Source organism: Panthera onca, chromosome D1 (assembly GCF_046562875.1).
Source record: "Panthera onca isolate mPanOnc1 chromosome D1, mPanOnc1 haplotype 2, whole genome shotgun sequence".
In the NCBI taxonomy this organism is placed as follows: Eukaryota; Metazoa; Chordata; class Mammalia; order Carnivora; family Felidae; genus Panthera; species Panthera onca.
In genome coordinates this window covers 11,258,976-11,276,848 of record NC_138348.1, presented here as the reverse complement: position 1 = coordinate 11,276,848, position 17,873 = coordinate 11,258,976, and the positions used below count along the sequence as shown (strand labels likewise).

At 45.4% G+C, this 17,873-nt stretch overlaps 1 protein-coding gene across 1 annotated transcript in view; it reads right to left on the bottom strand.

The window, feature by feature from the left end:
- Positions 1-13,866: 13,866 nt before the first annotated feature.
- Positions 13,867-17,873, bottom strand: part of PATL1 (PAT1 homolog 1, processing body mRNA decay factor) — a 31,784-nt gene continuing 27,777 nt past the window's right edge. The window contains exons 17-19 of the mRNA XM_060606754.3: positions 16,108-16,199; positions 15,859-16,008; positions 13,867-15,543 (exon numbers count right to left, since the gene is read on the bottom strand). Of these exons, the coding sequence (XP_060462737.1) occupies positions 15,522-15,543; positions 15,859-16,008; positions 16,108-16,199 (264 nt within the window). The 3' untranslated portion in view covers positions 13,867-15,521. The remainder of the gene's footprint in view (positions 15,544-15,858; positions 16,009-16,107; positions 16,200-17,873) is intronic.

The window sequence follows — 17,873 nt, the reverse complement described above, 5'->3', positions numbered from 1 at the left end:
ACATTTTTTAAAAATGTAAAAATTGGATGTTGTGAACTGTTGTTACAAAGGGAGCTTTGGGGAATCCTGCACCTGTTACATTTTGCTAATTTTATTTTTATTTAAAAAAATTTTTTTAACGTTTATTTATTTTTGAGACAGAGAGGGACAGAGCATGAACAGGGGAGGGGCAGAGAGAGGGAGACACAGAATCCGAAACAGGCTCCAGGCTCTGAGCTGTCAGCACAGAGCCCGACGTGGGGCTCGAACTCAGGGATCGCGAGATCATGACCTGAGCCAATGTTGGCCGTTCAACGGACTGAGCCACCCAGGTGCCCCACATTTTGCTAATTTTTTTTTTAACGTTTATTTATTTTTGAGACAGAGAGAGAGCATGAACAGGGGAGGGTCAGAGAGAGAGGGAGACACAGAATCTGAAACAGGCTCCAGGCTCTGAGCGGTCAGCACAGAGCCCGATGTGGGGCTCGAACTCACGGACTGTGAGATCGTGACCCCAGCTGAAGTCGGCCACTCAACCGACTGAGCCACCCAGGCACCCCGCATTTTGCTAATTTTAAACCCACAATAGAAACAGCTGTTAGGACAGTGTAAAACAAATTGCTTTTGCTTGGCACAGCCTCTCTGGTATCAAGTAAGTAAAGAGAAACACTTTTTCTTTTTTTTTTTTTTTTAAAGAAAATGTTGATATAGGGGCACCTGGGTAGCTCAATCGGTTGACTGAGCGTGCTTTGGCTCAGGTCTTGATCTCGTGGTTTGTGACTTCGAGACCCACATCGGGCTCACTGCTGTCAGCCTGTCAGCACACAGCCCACTTCAAACCCTCTGTGTCTCCCTCTCTTGCCCCTCTCCCACTTGTGCTCTCCCCAAGACTAAATATTAAAAAATAAGAAGAAAATGTGATACATAAAGGAGAGAAATATTTATTGAATTCTGGAGAAAGGATACACTTTGAAACAATCTGCAATTAGATGTAGGCTGTGGTTTTTTAAAAACTGAATTAAAGTGAACTCCTTTATGCTGAGTCCTGCCTCTGCTACTTATTGGCTCTGTGACTTTGGAAAAGTCCGGTAAGCACTCCCAGCCTCCGTTTTTACCTCTGATAAACAGGGATAAAACCTTACCGGGATGCTGTGGTGATGAAATGCACTTGAACATGTTTGCTAAATTAAACAGCTACGAAAATGTGAGCTGGGTGGCCAGGCACGGCCCTCAAATTACTTGCCAATCACAAAGGAGAATTACATTCTGTAAATCTGGCTGTTCCCACCTTCACCCAGTTCTCTGACTTAGCATCATTCATCCTGGGACAAAATGTGTTTTTATGAGGTTCCTGGTGTGCTGAGGCATGAAGCAGACCAGCATCCCTTAATGAAGTTTTCTTGCCATACATGTTGAAAACTCCTGAATGCAATCGAGCCCTTATGTCTAACCTTCAATTTATAGAGGCCGAGGGAGCAAGTTCAACAACACCCCCAAGGAGACCATCAGATCAATCAGGAATGTGAGGCATTCTGCAACACAACAGGTTTTATAGAAGACATAAAGATTAAGGAAATGGATGTCAATAAAAAGGGTCCAGGGTAATTGTTTTAAATTTTTAAAAACTTAGAAGACACAACCACATGCTTGATCAGATTCTGGTTCTGAAAAAAAAAATACCCCAGCTTTTTAGACATTTTGGGGTAACTGGGGAAATTAGAAAATGGCTGGTATTAGATGATGTCAGGCAGTTATATTTATTCAATGTGATGCTGGTATGATGGCTATGAAGGAAAACATTTAATATTTGGAGAAATGATTAGGAGGAAGAGTTCTAATGTCTATAATTTCCTTTGAAATGATCCAGAAAAGGAAAGAAAGTAAGCAAGCCAAGAAAAGGTAATACATACTTTGAAATATATTTATGTGTCTGTATATATATAAAAGCAATATGGCAAAATGTTAATTGTTGAATGTTGGTGAGAAGTATATGGGTGCTTTTTATACTATTACTTCTACTTTTATTGTATATCTGAAAAGAATTTTTTTAGTTTAAAAAAAATTTTTTTAATGTTTATTTTTGAGAGAGAGAGACAGAGCATGAGCAGGAGAGGGGCAGAGAGAGAGGGAGACACAGAATCCGAAGCAGGCTCCAGGCTCTGAGCTGTTAGCACAGCTCAGATGCAGGGCTCGAACTCACAAACCCAGAGATCATGACATGAGCTGAAGTTGGACACTGAACTGACTGAGCCACCCTGGGCACCCCAAGAAATTTTTTTTAACGTTTATTTTTCAGACAGAGAGAGACAGAGTGTGAGTGGGGAAGAGGCAGAGAGAGAGGAAGACAGAATTCAAAGCAGGCTCCAGGGGGCGCCTGGGTGGCTCAGTTGGTTGAGCAGCCGACTTCTGCTCAGGTCATGATCTTGCACTCCGTGAGTTCGAGCCCCACGTCGGGCTCTGTGCTGACAGCTCAGAGCCTGGAGCCTGTTTCAGATTCTGTGTCTCCCTCTCTCTCTGACCCCCCCCCGTTCATGCTCTGTCTCTCTCTGTCTCAAAAATAAGCAAACGTTAAAAAAAAAAAAAATTCAAAACAGGCTCCAGGTTCTGAGCTGTCAGCACAGAACCTGATGCCGAGCTCAAACTCACAAACTGTGAGATCATGACCTGAGTCGAAGTCGGAGGCTCAACCGACTGAGCCACCCAGGCGCCCCAAGAAATTTTTTTTTTAACGTTTTCAAAGGAGTCGTTGTTTCCCACCACTGCCTCCAGAATACAGCCCAGATTTTTTTGTTTTTTTTAACGAGGCTCCACGCCCAACGTGGGGCTTGAACTCAAGAACCTCAGATTAAAAGTCAGATGCTCTGGGGTGCCTGGGTGGCTGAGTCGGTTAAGTGTCCAACTTCAGCTCAGGTTATGATCTCACGGTTCGTGGGCTTGAGCTCTGCGTCGGGCTCTGTGCTGACAGCTCGGAGCCTGGAGCCTGCTTTGGATTCTGTGTGTCTGTCTCTCTCGCCCCTCCCTGGCTCACACTCTGTCTCTGTCTCTCTCTCTCTCTCTCAGAAATAAACATAAAAAAAATTAAAAAAAAAAGAGTCAGATGCTCTATCGACTGAGCCAGCCACGCGCCCCTACAGCCCAGATTTCTTAGCCTCACAAATCAGGTCCTTGACAATCTGGTGTCACTTTTCTTTTCCAGCCAGTCTCTTACTCTTTTGTCTTGATGTATTCCATGCTCCAATTAAATTGGCCCACACGTCTTCGTCCACATTTGCCCTGCACTTTCCCACACTAGTGGCTTCGTATATGCTTTTCCTTCTTTCATTGCCCAGCACAATATTCTCCCCCTACAGGGTCTCCTGATTTCCCTGTCTAGACGGAATGCTCCTTCCTCAGGACGTAGAATTTCCTGCGACATTAGTTGTCTCTCCTTAAGTCATTTATGTTCCTGACATATCACAGCTACCAAGGGGTGCGTTCCCCCAACGTGTGATCTGTAGCTCTGTATCTGGTTCAGCTTCGGTTCCCTCACACAGCCTAGCCTATTCACCCATGTAACAAATATTTATAAAGCATTTACGGGAGCAGCATCTCCAGGCTTGAGCCAAGTGCTGGGGACAGAGCAGTGACTGTACAGATAGGTTCTAGTTCCTCATGGAACACAGAGGACCTTGGGATGAGTATTAAACAAGAAACACATAAATGAATATATATCGTATTCGCATAGAGAAAATATGTAATTATGTACATACATACAGTAATGTGGAAGACAACCCAGGTGCTATGAAAGAGAGTAGCAGGTGTAACCCATTTCAAACACGGATGAATTCTAAAGAGATCTGGGGGCTGGGGAGGAGTTAGAGGAGGAAAGGATGGAGGTAGTCATTCTTTTTTTTAAAAGTTTATTTATTTATTTATTTGTTTGTTTGTTTGTTTGTTTGTTTTTTGAGAGAGAGGGATCATGGGGGAAGGGCAGCGAGAGAAGGGGACAGAGGATCTGAGCCTGATGTGGGGCTCGATCGCATGAACTTGAGATCATGACCTGAGCTGAAATCAAAGTCAGACGCTTAACCAACTGAGCCACCCAGGTGCCCTATCCTAATCTCTTATTGTTTTAAAATTTTTTAATGTTTATTTATTTTTGTGAGAGAGAGAGAGAGAGAGAGAGAGAGAGAGAGAGAGAGAGAGAGATGGGTAGGGGCAGAGAGGAAGACAGAATCCAAAGAAGACTGCAGGCTCTGAGCTGTCAGCATAGAGCCTGACACGGGGCTCCAACCCACGAACCATGAGATCATGACCTGAGCTGAAGTCAGATGCTTAGGATGCTTAACCGACTGAGCCACCCAGGCATCCCGCTCTTTCCTAGTCTCTTAAAAGGACAGTCATATTGGGTTAGAGCTCACCCTAATGAATTCATTTTCACTTAAACTCTTTAAAGACCCCTCTCCAAATACAGTCACATTCTGTTAGGATTCCAACATGGGAGTTTTGAGGGACACATTCAGCCACTAACAGACACAAGATGCATGATACGTAAAAGCCATGAAGCACGACAGTAAAACTAATGCGCACCAATCTACCACCCAACATAAACACAAAACAACCATTTCTTGTATCTTTATCTGAATCCCATTCCCCTAAACACTCCCAAAGGTAAGCGCTGCCCTAAATCTAATGTTAAAAAAAAGGGTCCCTCAGTCACTTTGCCTCCTCAAGGCCCAGCCTTCTCCTGCAGACCAGGAAGCGTGTTGTGAGCCCTCCCCCTAAGGGTCCCCTTCTCTTGCCTATTTCCATTTCCACACGGCAGTGATTTTCCAAAGCATAAATCAGATCGTGTTTTGTGCTTTTTTCTGAAAAATTCTTCAGAGGCTTCCCATTACAACGAGAGCAAATCCCTTTAAGGCCCTGGGTGGTCACTCCACCCCCCACTTTGTTCCAGACACATTAGCCTTCGTGGTTCCTCAAACTCCTCATTCTCCTCTCAGGGGCTTGGGGATCTTCTTTTGCCTCGCGATGCTCTTCTGAGCTCTTTGCAGGGCTGTTCTCCTTATTCATGCACCTGCTCACAAGGTACCTGCTCATCAAGGCCTTTCTGGACCGCAGCCTGAAGGGCCGATCCTGCCATCATTCTTGATACCTGTAAGTGTCCTCCTGAGACCACAGGCTGCACCAGAGCTGGGCCTTCGTTCGTCTCTGTCAGCACTGCACCTGCAGTAACACAGCGTTACAAGTGCTTGCCTGCTTTATGTTGTCAACTTGCTCCTGGCCTAAGAGATGTTGGGATGCAGCAAGTGACAATGTAGTTTGAAACAGGTCCTGCACAGGCAGATGAATTGATTACACTAAGGGGCCATACAGATGCTTGATCTTTATGTAATGCAATCGGCTCCGATAATTACAACCTGAATCACCCCCTTTTTGACACAACTGAGAGGCAACTGCTTGATTTGCCTACTGAGAATGAATGCATTAAGATCCCTTCGGGAGACTTTGTGGAAGTCTACAAGTCGAATGCTTGTAGCTTTTCAGCTGCTCCCCCATAAAGCAAGGACCTGGCGCAGGAGGCTTCTTGTGGCCAGGACACTACACGTGCAGCTTAAAACTTAAGGTTTAATGTTTATTTATTTTTGAGAGAGAGACAGAGTATGAGCGGGAGAGGGGCAGAGAGAGAGAGAGAGAGAGAGAGAGAGAATCAGAAGCAGGATCCAGGCTCTGAGCTGTCAGCACAGAGCCCAACGTGGGGCTCGAACCCACAAATTGTGAGATCGTGACCTGAGCCGAAGTCGGATGCTTAACTGACTGAGCTACCTAGGTGCCCCTAAAACCTAAGGTTTAAATCCCAGTGTGGTTAGCCCTTACCAGCCGGCAGTCCTCTGGGCTACATACGGTTTTGGTGCTGCACCATCCAAGTGCGCCATCCTGCTCCAAAAGGTCACAGAGAGGACAGATTAGGAAATGAATGTGAGTGTTCTTTGTACACTACAAAATAGCTATAAGGTGATATTGGGGGTTTATCTTTGTTCACTGTTGGATGAACAATGGTTGACATAAAGTATCTTAAGATGGAATCCTATTAGGGGCGCCTGGGTGGCTCAGTCAGTTAAGTGTCGGACTTCAGCTCTGGTCACGATCTTGCAGTTTGCGGGTTTAAGCCCTGCATTGGGCTCTGTGCTGACAGCTCAGAGCCTGGAGCCTGCTTCGGATTCTGTGTCTCCCTCTCTCTCCGTCCCTCTCCCACTCATGCTCTGTCTCTCTCAAAAATAAATAAACATTAAAAAAAAATTTTTAAAAAAGATGGAATCCTATTAGTAGGGGAGCAGTTAAATAAATTATGGTACAATAGCACACAGTGGAACAATACACAACCATTAAAAAGGCAGGGTAGCTCTTACACAGTGACAGGAAGATGTCCACGATGTACTATGGGGGGAAAAAGGTAAAAATAGTTATAATTCTAATTGTGTATGCATATGTATAGAGAAATCACTTGGAGGACAATACACTAAACTGTTAGCAGTATGTTTTCTGGGGTGTGGAATTCGAGATACTTTCCCTGCATGAGTTACATGTAGATTTCTCTGCTTCTTTAGACTGGTTTAACATCTAAGCAATTTAAGATTGTGTATTCACAGCCAAGTACACACATCACTGATTCTACCTCACTCCCTTCTGGATGTTTCCCAGCCCTCAGGTCTGATCTAGGGTAACGTCACCTTGGAGAATGAATTTGGCTGAGTTGGGAGCCTGCAGAGTCACACTGAATAACAGGCGACAAGCTCCTCAGGACAGCCTTACGTGCAACATTTGCAAAATAAAAAGCAAAGCACAGACTTCAAGCTGTATTACAAAGCTGTAATCATCAAGACAGTATGGTACTGGCACAAGAACAGACATTCAGATCAATGGAACAGAATAGAGAACCCAGAAATGGACCTACAAACGTGTGGCCAGCTAATCTTTGACAAAACAGGAAAGAATATTCAATGGAATAAAGACAGTGTCTTCAGCAAGGGGTGCTGGGAAACCTGGACGGGAACATGCAGAAAAATGATCCTGGACCACCTTCTTACACCAGACACAAAAGTAAACTCAAAATGGATGAAAGTCCTAAGTGTAAGACAGCAAGCCATCAAAATCCTTGAGGAGAAAGCAGGCAAAAACCTCTTTGACCTTGGCCGCAGCAACTTCTAACTCAACATGTCTCCAGAGGCAAGGGAAACAAAAGCAAAAGTGAACTATTGGGACCTCATCAAAATAAAAAGCTTCTGCACAGGGAAGGAAACAATCAGCAAAACTAAAAGGCAACTGACAGAATGGGAGAAGATATTTGCAAACAACACATCAGGTAAAGGGTTAGTATCCAAAATCTATAAAGAACGTATCAAACTCAACACCCAAAAAAACAAAGAATCCAGTAAAGAAATGGGCAAAAGACATGAATAGACACTTCTCCACAGAAGACACCCAGATGGTCAACCGACACATGAAAAATGCTCAACAACACTCATCATCAGGGAAATACAAATCAAAACCACAGTGAGATACCACCTCACACCTGTCAGAATGGCTAAAATTAACATCCCAGGCAACAACAGATGTTGTCGAGGATGTGGAGAAAGAGGATCTCTTTTGCACTGCTGGTGGGAATGCAAACTGGTGCAGCCACTCTGGAAAACAGTATGGAGGTTCCTCAAAAAACTAAAAAAGAAGTACCCTATGACCCAGCAATTGCACTATTAGGAATTTATCCAAGGGATACAGGTGTGCTGTTTCGAAGGGGCACATGCACCCCCATGTTTATAGCAGCACTATCAACAATAGCCAAAGTATGGAAAGAGCCCAAATGCCCATCGATGGATGAATGGGTAAAGAAGATGTGGTACACACACACACACACACACACACACACACACACTGGAGTATTACCCAGCAATCAAAAAGAATGAAATCTTGCCATCTGTGACTACGTGGATGGAACGAGATAGAGGGTATTATGTTAAGTGAAATTAGTCAAAGAAGACAAATATCATATGACTTCACTCATATGAGAACTTCAAGAGACAAAACAGATGAACATAAGAGAAGGGAAATAAAAATAATATAAAAACAGGGAGGGGGACAAAACAGAAGAGACTCATAAATATGGAGAACAAACTGAGGGTTACTGGAGGGATTGTAGGAGGGAGGATGGGCTAAATGGGTAAGGGGCACTAAGGAATCTACTCCTGAAATCATTGTTGCACTATATGCGAACTAACTTGATGTAAATTTAAAAAATAAATTAAATAACAATTAAAAAAAATAAAAAGCAAAGCAGAGGCTGTTAAAAGACCAGCAGACAATTCACAGCCGTCCTCCTGCTGGACAAAGAAAAAATGTCAAATACAATGCTGTAAGGTGGCTTTAAGATACTGATTCCTCAGATTAAAAATTTACTTCTTAAAAACCCACATGGTAGGGATGCCTGGGTGACTCAGTCGGTTAAGCGTCTGACTTCATCTCAGGTTGTGATCTTGCAGTTCATGAGTTCGAGCCCCATGTCGGGCTCTGTGCTGACAGCTCAGAGCCTGGAGCCTGCTTAGGATTCTGTGTCTCCCTCTCTCTGCCCCTCCCCTGCTTGTGCTCTCTTTCTCCCCCTCTCTCAAAGAATAGATAGATATTAAAAAAAAAAAGTTAAAAAAATCCACATGGTAGTTTCTCAAAAGTCACAACGTTAATATATTTAAAACAGAGTTGGGCAAAGAAGAAAAGTGTCCGTTGCCTTCAGCTCCCTGCTTTGACTTCTCACACAGTGGACTTCACCGCTCTCCAGACGCAGATGGTAGATGGCATCCAGTTCTCTGTATCAAATTCAGAAAGTCAAGTCTTGGCCTTTCTAATGATGGACAGGGCAATTTCAGTGCAAGCCAGCTGGCTGACACTTAGATGAAAGCAGATCCTTTTTTTAATTTTATTTTTATTTATTTTGAGAGAGAGATAGAGAGCAAGTGGGGGAGGTGCAGAGAGAGAGGAAAAGACAGAATTCCAAGCAGGCTCTGAGTTGTCAGCATACAGCCTGATGCGGGGCTCAAACTCATGAACCATGAGAGCATGCATGACCAGAGCCAAAGTCAACAGAGCCACCCTGGTGCTCCGAAAGATCTTTCTGGAGATGGAGCTGGGATCCTTCTTGATCCAGGGTAGTTTGGAAACAAATGCACTTTAGTGTAAATCTGGAAGCTTCCTGGGAAATAGAGCTTGGATTTATCAAAACTGGTTCTTGGATCCCACAATTGGCAAACCATCTTAATTACCGAGCTACGTTAATACCTGACCACATTTTTCAGGGTAACTACCCTGCTCTCACATGACTTTTTCAGACCCCTCACGCATTCATCTGCTACAAAGTCAAATGCTTTGTCTCTAAAGTCAAGCACAAGTAGATCAGATGCTTTTGCCCTCTGTAACTTATTTTCTCACTAGAAATAGAAAGCTACTACTATTTTTAGTTTAGAGAATAATCGCCCTTTTGGTTATAATAGCAATACATGCTCAATGAAGACAATTTGGAAAATATGGAAAAAGGAACAATTATTCCCACCCCCCAATGCCCCACAGTCCTCCCCTTAAAGGTCACCATTGCTAATTTGTTAGCAATGGCATTGTTTGATGGCATTGATGATGGCCATCATCAATGATGGCATGTTTTTCCTACTTTTTCCCTCCATAGAGATTGTCACATACATACATATACAGAACCTATTTTATGGTTAACATTTGTATTCTTAGTATTGATGGCATTGTTTTTCCTACTTTTTCCCTCCATAGAGATTGTCACATACATACATATACAGAACCTATTTTATGGTTAACATTTGTATTCTTAGTATTTTCCCATGTTAATTAACTAAACTCTCCCAAAGCAATTTTTCCTTAGAAATATTTCTCCTAAGAATATAAGCAATGTGTTTTCTCTATGGAAATTTGGAAAATACTGAAAAGCAAAAATAAGTTTCCCGTATTCCCACCACCTAAGAAATTTTTTTTTAATGCTTATTTTTGAGACAGAGAGAGAGAGAGAGAGAGAGAGACAGAGCGTGAGTGGGGGAGGGGCAGAGAGCGAGGGAGACAGAATCTGAAGGAGGCTTCAGGCTCTGAGCTGTCAGCACAGAGCCCAATGCGGGGCTCAAACCCATGAACCGCGAGATCATGACCTGAGCCAAAGTCAGACACTTAACCTACTGAGTCACCCAGGCGCCCCTGTATTCTCACCACCTAGAGACAGACACCAGTAACCTTTCAGAACATACCCTCCCCTCCTGTTATCTTTTTTTCATTATATATACAGTTCCTTTAAAAAATAATTTGATTTGGGGGGCCAGGGTGGCTCAGTCAGTTGAGCATCTGACTCTTGGTTTGGGCTCAGTTCATGATCCCAGGGTCATGAGTTCAAGTCCCAAGTTGGGCTCTAAGCTAAGCGTGAAGCCTACTTAACATTCTACTCTCTCTCCCTCTGCCCTTCCCCTGCTTGCATGGTCTCTCTGAAATAATAATAAAAAAAAATCTTTAAAAAAAAGAACTGGGTTTTGGGATGAGCACTGGGTGTTGTATGGAAACCAATTTGACAATAAATTTCATATATTGAAAAAATAAAAAATAAAAAATAATAAAAAGAACTGGGGAGCGGCGCCTGTGTGGCTCAGTCAGTTAAGCCTGGGTGGCTCAATTGGTTGAGTGTCTGACTTCGGCTCAGGTCATGATCTTATGGTTCATGGGTTCGAGCCCTGCATCAGGCTTTGTGCTGACAGCTCAGAGCCTGGAGCCTGCTTCGGATTCTGTGTCTCCCTCTCTCTTTGCCAATCCCCCACTCATGCTCTGTCTCTCTCTCTCTCTCTCTCAAAAAAGTAAACAAACCAAAAGAGAACTGGGGTGAGGGGCGGCCGGTGGCATCTGGGTGGCTCAGTCAGTTAAATGTCTGACTTCAGCTCAGGTCATGATCTCGTGGCTTGAGTTCGAGCCCTGCATCAGGCTGTATGCTGACAGCTCAGAGTCTGGATCCTGCTTCAGATTCTGTGTTTCCCTCTCTCTCTGCCCCTACCCCACTCACATGCTGTCTCTCTCAAAAGTAAATATTAAAAAAAAAAAAAAAAAAAAAAAAAAAAAAAAGAGCTACCAGGGTGGCTCAATTGGTCGAGTGTCTGACTTCAGCTCAGGTGATGATCTCACAGTTCATGAGTTCAAGCCCCACATCAGGCTCAATGCTGTCAGTGGAGTCTGCTGGAGATCCTCTGTCCCCCTCTCTCTGCCCTTCCTCGGTCATGCTCTCTCTCAAAAATAACAATAAAAAAATGAATTAAAAATTGCGTTCAAAGCATATATATTTTGTTTTCCCATATCTTTCCGTGATTAAATATTCTGCTTTTCTAATTGTCTGCGACACATGGATGATTATTGACCTAACCATCATTGTGAGACTGGATGTTTAGGTTATTTCTAATTTTTTTATTATAAATAATGCGTTAGTATCATTCCTTTGGAATCTTTCCTTAGATTTCTAGAGCCCAGTGAATTAGTCAGAGGCTATGAATACTTCTGAAGCTCTTCACATTGCCAAAGCACTTCTAGAAATGTAGTTTAGCCTAGCAGTATGGGTGGCTGCCTCAAATTCTCACTAGCATTATTTTTAAAGATTTTGCTACCTTGATAGGTAAAAAAGTATTTTGTTATCTATGACAAGTGGAGGTGAACTTAATATTACTTGCATTTTCTTTTGTAAAAATTATTTTTTAAATTTTTATTTTTCAGACAGAGACAGAGCATAGGTGGGGGAGGGGCAGAGAGAGAGGGAGGCAGGGAATCCGAAGCAGGCTCCAGGCTCTGAGCTGTCTGCACAGAGCCCGACTGCGGGCCTTGAACTCATGAACCATGAGATCATGACCTGAGCCGAAGTCAGACGCTTAACTGACTGGGCCACCCACGCGCCCCTTCTTTTGTAAAAATTATTGTTCACAAGTGTGTGATCTATTACTTAACACGTTTTGTTTACTTTTGAGAGAGTGCAAGCAGGGGAAGGACAGAGAGGGGGGAACAGAAGATCTGAAGTGGGCTCTGTGCTGACAGGCTGACAGCAGCAAGCCGGGCGTGGGGCTCGAACTCACCAACCGCAAGATCATGACCTGAGTTAAGGTCCATCGCTCAATCGACTGAGTCACCCAGGTGCTCCCAGGGTCTTCTTTTCCTTACAGGATTACATGCACCAATGTCAGCTTTTAGCTCTGTGCCCCATTGTCATAAATTATTTCAGTGCATCATGTAATCTGATTATTGTTGACATACATTAACACGGAGGTTAAGACCTGCTTTTACTGGTTACTCTTGAGTCTTAAAAATGACTTTCTAAGCACCTAGAACAATCTCTCTCACATACACTATGACTTAAAAGTCAGGAGTTACTGTAAGCTATTGTTCCATTCGTAAAGTAGGAGCACATTTCTTAAACTCAAGTCTTTCTCTCAAGAAATGCAATGTCTTTTCTGGAGAAGAGCCTGCATCTCTGACTGGGGACTGTAATCTGGAGAGGAACAGGCAGCATACAAGCCTGAGCTCCTTTCTTGGCTTTTCCACTAACTGCGGGGGCTCGGAGGCAAGTCCCTGCCACCTGGGGGCTTCAGCTGCGGGCACGTGGGCCACAAGCTCCCTCAAGCCTCCCTTCCCACATTCTGGGTTGTCTTCTGGAACGCGAGGGTGCCCAGCCTGTAACACCGCGGCACCATCAGATGAGGCCTCAACGTTCTCTTCGTAAGACGGGAGAGGAGGTGCTCCCAGGAAGACAGCCTTAGTCGGTCCCGGCAGCCAGAACATCCCAAGTCCCCTGCTCCGCGGCACACAGGCGACATCGGCACAGGCAAGCTCGTTCCCCTCGAGGAGCCTGTCTTGTCTGCTGGTCAGGAAACATTTTCATGCAAGTAGGTGCCCAACAAAGCTAAAGATCTCCCTCTTTATCCTTTAAAATTGTTATCCTTTTAAATGTCTTTCTTGTTTGCTGAGGTCTTCCCCGCAAATGAAAGGTTTCTAGTTATTGCCGAACCAGGCAGCTAAGCGCAGAAGCATAGAGACAAAGAGAAAAATCATTTGCCCGGGAAGACATGTGCAGCCGTCCAGATGGTGGTCGTGGTTTCAGCCTGGTGCCGCACGCACGCATGCACGCACGCGCAGGCCGCCTCCCTGCAGGTCCTCGAGGCCTCGGCCTGGTTCTCCGACGGCTCCTGGAGCTGCACGTGCTTTTGCTACCAGTTCTCACACGAACACAACAGGGACTGGAACGATTCTGCTCTTGGTTTGGGCCAGAAATCGCTTGATCCTTAAAGTTTTGTGAGAAGATACGGTGAGGGAGAGTCTAGCGCTCACACCACGAGGAGGGGAGAGAGGGGTGACAGTGGCCTCTCATCCGGGGCATGTTAGGGTAAAAAGAACACCCGAGCCTGAAATAATTAACACAGATTTACTACAAAGAATCGTCGACTCTTCTCCATCTCTGTTGAGCAGGCGAACTGTGCGATGTAAGAGCTAACGGCTGCAGCAGCTTTAGGCCAAACTTGTCTACACGGAGCCTCCAGAAGTCACAGGACGCAGACGGGCTGGTGTGCCTGCTGGTGTGCCTACTACAGCGCAGAACCTTGGCTTGTAGTGAAAGGGTGCGCGGGGGAGGACTCAAAGCACCTAGGTTTTTCAAGATAAGTTACCACGTAAACATAAGCTCTTTGCTCTGTGTCCCTTACAACATTTAACAGGGAAAATCCTCACCGGTCCCCAACACCGAGAGCTTTGCCAGTCCATCTCAATGGGCCGGAGACACAGGTGATATACAAATTCAGACAAGAAGTAAAACGAAGCAGAAATGCAGGCACACGGTTTTTCAAGTATACAATTTGTTTTTATTTACAATACCCTATAAAAATGTAAATTTAGAAACTTTAATTTTTATTAATTAGAACCAAACAAAAAAGAGAAAGCACAGAAAGGAAGAAATAATAGTCAAGTATTCACTTGATCAGTTGTGAGGGGAAGGGAGGAGAGGCGCATGGTGGAAACAGTCAGTAGGTGAGGGCAGAGGGAAGCTAGGTCATGTCACCGCGGAGCAGCTGGTGGGGCCGGGGCTACGGAACGGGGACAGACAGATGGAGAGTGAGGACAGCCGGTTACAACGGAGGGCTTTCTGGTTGTACAATACATGTATGTGCAAAATGTTGATTCTCTTTAAATATCATAACCCGTCCCCTCACTAACATTTGAAAAGGTGAGAAGAGCAAAAAGTGTATCAGGACAGTCATGAGAAATGGACTCTGATTTAACTGCCTTGAGGGCTGAGATCACTCGGGATCAAACCCCTCATCCTGTGTGGCTGCTGCGCGGGACAGGGACAGGTGCAAAGGACCGCGGGGGGCTGTCCCTGCCGGGACGCAGAGCCAGGCCCCTGGCTGCCTGGGAGCGGGGGCCTGGAGGTGAAGGGGGAAGGACAGCAGGTGTGTCCGTGGCGTGGAGGAGCCCGCAGAGCAAAGCAAGCCGAACTCTGCTTCCGTGGCTACCGCTGGAGGTTGCTACCCACGACACCAAATCAGAATGGGGACGAGGGAAGTAAAAGCATGGCTTACTGAAATTGTCTCAGGAAGACAGAGCGAGTGTGCAAACGCTACGCTGCGGAAGCAGGCTCTCGTCCGGTTCATCGGGGGCAACCCTGCAGGTCATAGAGGGGACAGGCCCCGGGGCGCTGCCGTTGTAGCCGGAAAAGGGCTTAACCGTGTACGTTTTCACTGAGGTGGACAGACACCGAGGAAGTACAGCGGGGACGAGAGACAGGACTTCTCAGCCTAGAGCTGGGTGTCAGCCAATTAAGAGTTCTGATTTTATTAACGTGCTGCATACCCTGCGTTTATATTAAAACAAGTAGAACCCACCAAATTAATTACAGGATGGACTAGAAACAGATTAAAAATACATCAGCTGGTTTGTTTTTAGAGGAGGGACGTGTCAACTACGTATTTCTCAACCTAAAACTCTTTCTTTACGGATCCTCTGGAGACCACACGAACGCGTGCAGAGGGGGCGTGCGCGCATATACGTATATATTGGTTTCTACTTAATTGGTTCTCCTATAGTCGTATTAATATGGGGCAACGAAAGAAGACTTTGATAGGATGAGGGAAGGAACCCTCTGGCAGGCTACAGTCTACTGTGACCTGGAGCGGTGGTGGTGGGACAAAGGGAGAGATTATATTTGTGTCTCTAGGGCAAAGAAAATGCACAATTGAGAAGACTTGAGGGACAGCAGGACATGCAGAATTGTAACACAGAAGGTAAGAAGAAACCAGAAGGGTCACCCAGCCAAATTTCACAGAGCAGTGGGGAAATACCTGGCATTCAGAGACGACCCCTGCCAACAGGAATCAGTCCCACAAGACGCTTTGGGGAATAAGCTACCTTCCCTCCCTCATTTAAAAACACTCCATTGTGATGGCGGCAGTGCAGGTGGCAGCCAAAAGGAGGTACAGGACACATTTGGAGATCTTTTATCGTATCCCCTGAACTAGCCTATGGGTATAAAGAAAGAGAAAAAGGAAACTTGTGTAAATGAGTTAAAACAGAAGGCAATCTTTTGCATCAAAGTCACACCTTTGTTAGAATTCTCGTAACAGAACACCCACAACCTCTCTCTACCCTTATTTAGTGATCTCTGAGGGTGCTGCTGCTCCCGGTACGGGGCCTGGTCTCTGGCAGATGCTTAGAGATTTGATACGAGTCTCTACTGTCTTCCACTACATTCAGTCCTCGGCCCCTGACCTCCTCCTCGGGACTTCTAAAGTGCCAACTTTAGAAAGATGCGGAACTCTCCTGTTTCAAACTTACTGCAGCTTTGTTTCCAGCAAGTTCAGTTTCTGTCGGTCAACATAGCGAGAAAAGAGGGATACCAGGTTTGTCGGTATTGAGATTGGCTTGGCCAGGGCTGCTTGGGGAATCCGCAGAAGTTCTCGGGTCGCCATGAACATCACCTCTGTCCTGAAAGGTAACCCGGTGAGAACCGATAAGGACAGTATAAGAAAAAGAATAAAAGATTATTCTGAAAAGACTGAAAGGAGAAACCCAACCCCGACTGACCACTGGTTGTTCTGTGTGGGTTCTGTAGCAGGCTCTGAACTCTGTAGGTCTTCCCCACGGCTCAGGATGACGAGGAGCAGTGACAGGCCAAACTACAAGAGGAGACAGAGGGACTCAAAATCAGCACCGCATCCATCCTCCACCACCACCGAAGAGATCCCAGTACTAGATGGGGATCGGCACCAGATCAAAAGGACCCCACCGCAGTGCTGCGAAACAGGGCAAACGTCAGACAACCGTGAACTGGGAGGCCGAGTCCTCCCGACTCTACTTCCGGCAGAGCAGCAACAGGCATGCTCCACGAGAGGGGAAGTCCCTCTCTGCTCGCCCACCCCACCGTGACAGGAGAAGCTAGTTTCCCTGCCACGGAAAATGTGCAGTTAGATTTTCTCCTGTTCGCTACAACGGAAACGGATTAAAGAAGAAAACCAAAGACAAACTTGGATACAGAAAATTAAAGTTCACAGCAAACGTAAGGAAAAACACTACACAGATTACGAGATTTTGAACTCAGAAAAAAAGATGTTACGACCGGTGGGAAAATGTACAAAGAAAGGTAACTGAAATGATCAGGATATGAAGGGATTTCCTTAAATCTCTGTAAAAACTTTCCTTAACAAAGGATACACCTACTGGACATATAAAGGCTTAGACGAGACGTTAAAAACAGAAAAAGGATACACGATACATCCATGTTTCTAATCTAACAACGTGCTTTGAGGTTAAAGATTTGTTTCATTAATTTGTTTTACCCGGTGGACGTGTGGTCTGAAGAGGCACAGAAGGAAATACAAACGGGGACGAGTGGTACAAGGTTAAATGTAGAAGTCATAGCTATACTGGATCTGAAGGGAATCTCACCTTTCTGAGTTCACCTCACAGAGGACAACCTTTGTGTCACCATCAGGAAAACGACACTGGGCTACACATATAACCTCGTCTGACTTCATGGTTTTCTATCGCCTTTATCAACGTTACAACTCATAGACTGAATAACGTGGAAGGCCCATAAGCTATCCCTCCAGAATCCCCATCTTCTGGCCCCCGAAGCACTGTCACCTCTCGGCCCCGGATGTACCGCCCTCAGTCACTCTTTGGCGGGTTTTCAGGTGCGAGGGAGATAGAGGCCTTGACACTACTTTCTCTCTCTGCCAGCACACGTGCCCACTGTGGAAAGGCATGACACTGAAGGTCACAGCGGTGCACTCATCTGAGTAACAGGACAGCCCTGGAATCGACCTCGTCACTTCCACTTCCAGGTCAGGAAATGGGCTCGGCAAAGCAAAATTATCTGTTCGGTTCACAAGCCTAGAAAATGGCAGGCAAGGAATGGAAACCTGCTGAGAGCTCGCGTCTTCTCTTCTGTTATGCTTCCTTTGCACGTCTCTGGATCGTCAAACTGATGTAAATGAAATATGAAATGGGATGTCTTCTACTATTTAGTCTCACGACCGAGAGTGTGGATTACTGACCCAGTACATTCTCGTCCTCATGTGAGAACTCTGATTTTATCTGAGGTCACACCACTGTGAACTGAGAGATGTTTTCCAGCCTTCTCTGCAGTGACGTGTGGCAGGTGAGTTGAACCTGGCCACTGAGGTTAAGCTGCTGGTTAGAACTCCTGGAACAGGTCCAGACAAGGCAGACAGACGGCAGATATCCACCGTTTGGCCCCTCTGCACGCACCTCTCTTCCTGATGCAAAGTGGAGCCTTGAATTCAACAACCGGCACGGAGTCTGAGGGTCACCGGCACGGCAGCCACTGC